This window comes from Quercus robur, chromosome 6 (genome assembly GCF_932294415.1).
Source record: "Quercus robur chromosome 6, dhQueRobu3.1, whole genome shotgun sequence".
NCBI classification, from domain to species: Eukaryota; Viridiplantae; Streptophyta; class Magnoliopsida; order Fagales; family Fagaceae; genus Quercus; species Quercus robur.
Genome location: NC_065539.1, coordinates 8,648,669 through 8,656,348, shown reverse-complemented (window position 1 = coordinate 8,656,348; position 7,680 = coordinate 8,648,669). Strand labels below are relative to the sequence as shown.

The 7,680-nt window shown below is 31.0% G+C and overlaps 2 protein-coding genes across 2 annotated transcripts; both read right to left on the bottom strand.

Moving 5' to 3' along the window:
- On the bottom strand, positions 1-2,626 carry LOC126732600 (dehydration-responsive element-binding protein 1B-like). Its single transcript, XM_050435545.1, has one exon. It carries the CDS (start codon positions 1,106-1,108, stop codon positions 386-388), a length of 723 nt encoding a protein of 240 aa, XP_050291502.1. The 5' UTR covers positions 1,109-2,626; the 3' UTR covers positions 1-385.
- An 854-nt stretch (positions 2,627-3,480) lies between these two features.
- LOC126689821 (dehydration-responsive element-binding protein 1A-like) lies at positions 3,481-3,849 on the bottom strand. Its single transcript, XM_050384998.1, has one exon. It carries the CDS (start codon positions 3,847-3,849, stop codon positions 3,481-3,483), a length of 369 nt encoding a protein of 122 aa, XP_050240955.1.
- Positions 3,850-7,680: the final 3,831 nt, after the last annotated feature.

Sequence of the window (7,680 nt, the reverse complement as noted above, 5' to 3'; positions counted from 1 at the left end):
TTGAACAACTTTCTTTCATAGATTGATGTAAATGCCCCAAATGGGTAGATAGATTAAATATTGAAGTACAAACTTATTTTGCAAAAATGTCCATTATACCATACATCATGGAAAATGGATTATAATTCTTTTGTTCAATATGGCTACGCCATCTCCAACATTCCCACACATCCAACATATATAAATTAATAATGCAGCATTTTTCTGGGGCTTTTCCCACAATTTATGATTTTCCCCATAACACCGCACTTAATCAAAAACAATAAGAATGAAGAATAAAAATTATTCCCAATAAGCAACCCTTCTATATGCTAAATTAAGCTGCTTCTTTTTTATGAGAAAGTGCTGAATTAAGCTCAATACTATTAAGCTTAATTCAGTTCAATCAAATTGAGTAACTCCATAAGGACATGTCAGTATCAGTTCCCATGTCATCTCCATCATAACAATGAGGTGGAGGCAACAACATCCCCTCTGCCAAATTTGCCAACAACCCCGGCATGCCAAAAACCGCCTCCTCATCCATAAAATATACACCTTCCTCCTCCATCTCCACCACTACTTCTGTAGCAGCCACTGCTGCGGCTGCCACAACCACAGCTGCGGCCTCTGCACTTTCAAACTTCCATCTCGATTCATCCCCAAAAACTCTATCCAACTCCGCAGGCCGAAATGCCTCAGCCGCCTCCGCTGCCGCCCTCTGAATATCCTTTGCTGCCGCCGATGCTGGAACCGGAAGCCGCCACGCCGAGTCAGCAAAATTTAGACACCCGGACTTGCCACGGAGAGCGATAGCTGCCACATCATGTGCACGCGCGGCCATTTCTGCTGTGGGAAAAGTCCCAAGCCAAATCCTCGACTTCTTATTTGGCTCTCGCATTTCACAAACCCATTTCCACGGGTTCTTCCTCCTCACTCCACGATACACTGGGTGTCTTGTCTCCTTAAACTTCTTTCTCCCATCTCGTTTTTTAGGATTATGGGAAGCCAACATGACCTCCTCGTCTGACAAGTTCACAATGCGATCGCTGCCACTCTCAAACTCCCAGGAACAAATATCAGACCCCATTAGATATTGAGGATCAGAGTAATGTCTTAAAACATCCATGTATGTCTAAAACAAAGCTAAATCTCAAAAGGGACTTAATTTATAGGAGTGAAATACACTAAAAAAAACTCTTTGTTTCTCACTAAGTTGTGTTGCAGACTGCAGTAGATATAATAAGCAAAGAGTGGCGTTTGTGTTTGTTGAAGGAGTTGCTGAGAAGAGTGAGAGTTGGGACATATATATAGACGATAGGATTATACAGAGCGTTAAAGGAAGGAATCCGGAGAGTGGTGTTAAGTTGACACTGTGAAGTGGTGTTAAGTTGACACTGTGAAGTGGTGTTACCACTGTTTCGACAGTTTGAAATGAAAGATTTTTTGTGAGCAATGCTGATTGGTGACCACAAAAACTTACCCGATTTTTATCATAACTCACGGCATTGCAATATGTGAGTGGTGGGTCCATATAAGTTCACATCTCTTCAACTTACAACTCGTTCATGTCTCTCCTACTTACAACTCACCACTTACTATAGAGAATTAGAGCAAAAATTTGTATAAATTTTTGATAAAAAGTTAGTACTATAACTTTTGTTACAACTTATTCACATAACAAGTCGTGAGTAGCAAAGTAAAAATGGTTGATCCACAATTTTATCACTTATAACTTGTTACATGAACATATTATGATAAAAGTTATAATTCTGCTCAAACTTTTGGGGCCTGTCATTTTCTCAATGGGATATTTGTAGCAGGTGTGTTTTTTCCTCTTTGTCCAGTACAGGATTTTTGTGTGAAAGTAGAATGTGTGGTCTCTGATTATCAAAAAAAGAAAGAAAGAATGTGCGGTGTGTCTCTACTCTCTAATGAATATTTGTTTGTATATATGTGTACAAATTCAGCGTGATGGAAGTTTTTTCTAAATGTCGCTGCTGATGATGCATACTTAATATATTATCAATTTGGTGCAAATTATGTTTTAGTCATTAACTTGTTTGTCAAAATGACTCCTAATATTTTTTTTGAAAGGAAATGATTCCTAATATTTCAAATGTATCTATTTAATGATTTTAATCTTCAACATTTTGGCATTATGTCAAAATAATCCTTAAATTAAGTGATAAATGAAAAAAAAACAAATGGCTTGACTAACAAAGATATTAAAGTATTTAATTTTATGCCACCTAAACACCCATGTAGGCTACCACACGTGTTTAGTTTAAAAAATAAAATATTTGAAATTAGTTGGATTTTTGAGCCAAGTGGATTGACTGAAAAAAAAAAAGAGAAATATTATATCCATAACATTTATACAACACTCTATAACATTTATACAACACATTTGCTGGTAGTTTCAAATTAGAATTAGTAACAAGTTACTATATATGATTGGTTGCAAAAATTTTATAAAAATGTGGCAAACATAACACTTCTAATCAAAAAATAGTCTACTTGCCCATTTTATAAGGTCTAATTTCATATTTTTTATTATTATTATTTTTACTTGAATCAAGTTACTTTTTAAAAAATTAATGTAATAATAGTTTTCTTTTAAACTTGATTAAATGATTTCAAACAAAGACATATCTTTATCTATATATAAATTTCTTCATTTGTATTTTTATATATATTTAACTTGTTTTTAATAACAACTTATTACCATTGGAAATTGTCAATAACAATTTTATAAAAAAAATCAGTATAATAATATTTTATTTTAGCTACAAAATAAATTGCAATATTTTCAATTTTATGATCACAATTTATTCTTTTTCTTTCTCTTTTTTTCCCCTCTGTTCAAGTCTTAATTTTGCTCTCCAATAACTAATATCTCGTTAGTAAGAGAAAAAAAATGATGAAAATATTCTTGAAAAGTAGTACAATAGATTCACAAATGGCTTTTTAAACGTAAGGAAAAATGGAAAGAACAAGACGTACAATTACTGCCTTTTCCCTTTCACAATTTTTTTTACCATTTTACATTTTAACTTTTAACATATTTTACTTTTTTTTTTAATATTTATTATTTAACAGTTGAGATTGAATTATTTTTTTTTTTTCAAATTTCAATATCAACCATTAAAAGCAATTGCATACAATGCAATACCTATTGCACTTAATCTCAATCCGAACAAAACTAACATGGCTCATTGAAACAACAAACAAATGGACACACACATTTTTTAGAAAATTTCTATTAAAAAATGCTGGTATTGAAAATTTCCTATCGCGTGTTTGCTAATGGGTTGATTTGGGTTTAGGTTTGAAAAGTGGGATTTTGCCAACAACCTTGGCATGCCGAAAACCGTCTCTTCATCCATAAAAAAAACATACCTTCCTCTACCATCTCCACTAATACTGTTGTTGTTGCCACCAAAAACCTCAATCCAACTTCGCTTGCCGAAATGCCTTGGCCACCTCTGCTGCCGCCCTCTATATATCCTTCGTCGTCGTTGGAGCCAGAATCGAAAGCCGCCACACCGAGTCAACAAAATTTAGACACCCAAACTGGCCGCGAAATGCAATCATTGCCACATCATGTGCACACGCTACCATTTCTGCAGTGGGGAAAGTCCCAAGCCAACTCCTCGACTTCTTATTTGGCTCATGTATTTCACAAACCCATTTATGTGGATTATTCCTCCTCACTCCACGATACATTGGATGTATTGTCTCTTTGAACTTCTTTCTCCCATCTTGTTTCTTAGGATTCTGGGAAGCTAACATGACCTCCTCGTCTAACAAGTTCAACATACGGGCACTACCACTCTCAAACTCTGTGGAACAAATATCAAACCCCATCTACCCCATTAGATGTACCTTGGATTCGAGAAATGTCTTAAAACATCCATGTATTTCTAAAACAAAGCCAAATCTCAAAAGGGTCTTATTTTATAGTAATGGAATACACTAAAAAAAACACTATTTGTTTCTCACTTAGTTGTATTGCAGTAGATATAAGTAAGCAAAGGATGGTGTTTGTTGGAATAACTAAGAAGAGTGAGAGTTGGGACATAAATATAGACATTAGGATTTTACAAAACGTTATGGAAGGAACACGGAGTGTGATATTTGTTGACAGGACAACTTATGATAGATATTTTGTGATATTTTTTTTGGTTAATGATATTTTGTGATATTATGTTGACAGGACAACTTGGAAAGAAAGTTATTTTGTGAGCAATGTAGACCACAAAAAACTTAAAGCAATTTTGGCCATCACTCACCTGGGAAGTTATAAGTGGTGGGTTCATAGGGTTAGTTGACATGTGGTTAGTTGCTGCAATAATTTCAAAATTTGTTTAAATTTGTGTGACATACCATTTTTTTGAATGGGATATTTGTAGTATGTGAGTTTTTCCTTTTTTTTTTTTTTTTTTTAAGCCAAGTGGAGATTTTGTCCAGTTTAGGATTTTTATGTGAAAGTAATATGTGTGGTTTGTGGTGTGTCTCTACGCTCAATGAATAGGTTGTATATATGTGTCAAATTCAGCGTCAAGGAAGTCTTTTCTAAATGTTGCCTCTGGGGATGCATACTTTTTTTATTTTTTTATTTTGATAAGTGGTGATGCATACTTAAGATATTATCAACTTGGGGCCAATTATATTTTTGTTGTTTGCCTTATGTGTCAAAATGATTTTTAATGTTTCAAACGTGTCCATTTATTTAATATTATAATTTTTAATATTTTGATACTGTGTCAAAATAATTTCTACATTTTTTTCCCAAATTATATGAAAAAAATGGCGTGACTAACATAAATATTAAAATGTTTATTTTTATGCCACCTAAGCAACCATGTAGGCTATCACACGTCTCTAGTTTAAAAAATAAAATATTTGAAATTTGCTGGGTTTTTGAACCAAGTGGATTGACTAAATGAGATGAGAAATGCTATATTTATAACATTTTCACAACAAATTCTAAGTAACTGGTTGATATTGATTATTAATAGTAGGTAAAAATGTAATTTTATTAGTAGTTTCAAATTAGAACCAGTAACAAGTTTTCACATATGATTTGTTGCGAAAGAGTTATAAAAATATTGTGGACGTAGCACTTCTTTTTAAGAGATGGTCCACATGCCCATTTTATAATGTCTAATTTTATGATGTCTAATTTCATATTCTTTATTTTTTGACTTGAATCAAGTTGCTTTTTTAATATATATATATATATATATATATATATATATATATTAATGTACTAACAATTTTCTTTTAAACTTGATTAAATTATTTCAAGCAAAGACATATCTTTATCTATATATGAATTTCTTCATTTTGAATCTTATTTTTTATATAAATTTTTCACTTATCTTTTAGTAACAATTTATTACCATTAGAAATTATCAATAACAATTTTATAATATAAAAAAATCGGTGTAATAATATTTTAGTTTTAGTAACCCAAAAAAAAAAAAGCAATATCATCAAATTTATGGACACTACTTATTCCTCTTCTTTCGTTTTTTTTCCCCCTAACTATTCAGTTCAAGTCTTAATTTTGATCTCATAAGTAGGAGAAAAAAATGACAAAAATATTATTGAAAATTAGTACAACAGATTCCCAAATCGCTTTTTAAACGAAAGGAAAAATTGAACGGCTAGAATCATAACTTTTGCCATAATTTTTTTACTTCGGTGTATTGAACGATCACTTTTACTTCATTATTCACAACTTATCACGTGGGCAAGTCATGATAAAAGTTGTAGTTTTAGCATTTTTACAATGTAGACCACGAAAACTAACATAATTTTTATTATAACTCGTCACATGACAAATTGTAAGTGATGAATAAAAAGTGGTATGTCTATATGGCTCTACACTTTTACCACTCACATCTTGTCGGACAAAAATTTTGTAACTTATTATGATGCTAGCATTTTATCAATGGGATATTTGTAATAGGTGGGTCCCATTTTCCTTTTTTAGTCAAGTGGAGAATTTGTGCAGTTTAGGATTTCTGTGTGAAAGTAATATGTGTGGTGTCTGGTGTGTGTCTCTACCCTTTATGAATATCTAATTGTATACATGTGTGTGAAATTCAATGTCAAGAAAGTCTTTTGTAAATGTCGCCCACGATATATATGTGGGTGGAATTCAATGTCAAGGAAGTCTTTTGTAAGTGTCACCCGTGATGATGCATATTTGAGATATTATCAATTTGGGCCAAATTATGTTTATGATTTTCTCATTTGTCTTATACGTCAAAATGATTCATAATGTTTCGAATGTGTCAGTTTAATACTTTAATTTTCAACATTTTGATGTTGTGTCAAAATAGTCCTTACATTAAGTGATTAAAAAGGGAAAAAAAAATGGTGATGTCTTTAGTTTAAAAAATAAAATATTTGAAATTAGCTGCATTTTTTAGCCAAGTGGATTAATTGATCCAACAAGATGAGAATTGCTATGTCCACAATAATTTCCCAACAAATTCTAAGTGACTGGTCGTTATTGGTTATTAATAGTGGGTAAAAAAGTAATTTCAATAGTGGTTTCAAATTAGAACCAGTAACAAGTTACCACATATAATTTATTATAAAAGTGCAGTGGATGTAGCGGTAGCACTTCTCATAAGTAGATGGTCCACTTGCCCATTTTCTAACCTCTAATTTTATGTTGTCTAATTTCATATTATTTATTTATTGACTTGAATCAATTTACTTTTTTAAAAAAATTAATGTACTAATAGTTTTCTATTAAACTTGTTTACATTATTTCAAACAAAGACATAGCTTTATCTATATATGAATTTGTTAATTTTGAATCTTATTTTTTATATATATTTTCACTTTTTTTTTTAATAACAATTTATTACCATTAGAAATTGTCAATAACAATTTTTGTTTTAAATCTTTGTAATAATATTTTAGTCTTAGCAGCAACAAAAAAAACTGCAATATTTTCAATTTTGTGATTACAAGTTATTCCTCTCCTTTCAAAAATTTTTTTTTTTCCAAACCATTCATTTCAAGTCTTAATCTTGCTCTGAATAACTATTATCTCGTGAGTAGGAGGAAAAATGATGAAAATATTCTTGAAAAGAAGTACAATATATTTCCAAATGACTTTTTAAACATAAGGAAAAATTGAAAGAACAAGACAGGTGCAATTACCGCCTTGTTGACCACGGTGGTATATATTAAAAAATTTCTAAGATTTTTCATTAATAAATGCCTAAGGGCGCTAAGCTAAACTGTTTTCGCTGACTACCAAGTATTAAACTTTGCTCCTTCTCAAAAAAAAAGTATTAAACTTTGCTTATCTCACAATAGTTTTATTCTAAGAAAAAAAATCTCAATTTTTTTGGACTGTTCTCTGAGGGTTCCACTGAAAAATATCCATTGCAAAGGAAGTTAGATATGACTGAAGGATTTTTTTTTTTTTTTTTTTTTTTTTTTTTTTTTTTACAATAGCTAAAAAAATAAGAATAAAATGCAAAACTAACCATTTATTCAAGTAAGGCTTTTCCATCAACTTTTGTTATATTTTGTGGTTAATTTTTCAATTTTTTAAATTAAAAAAAAATCAATTAATGATTGAAAAATACTTTCCAATTTTTTTTTAAAAAAAAATTTTTAACAAAAGTTAATGGAAATATCTTAATTGAATAAATTTGAAACTTA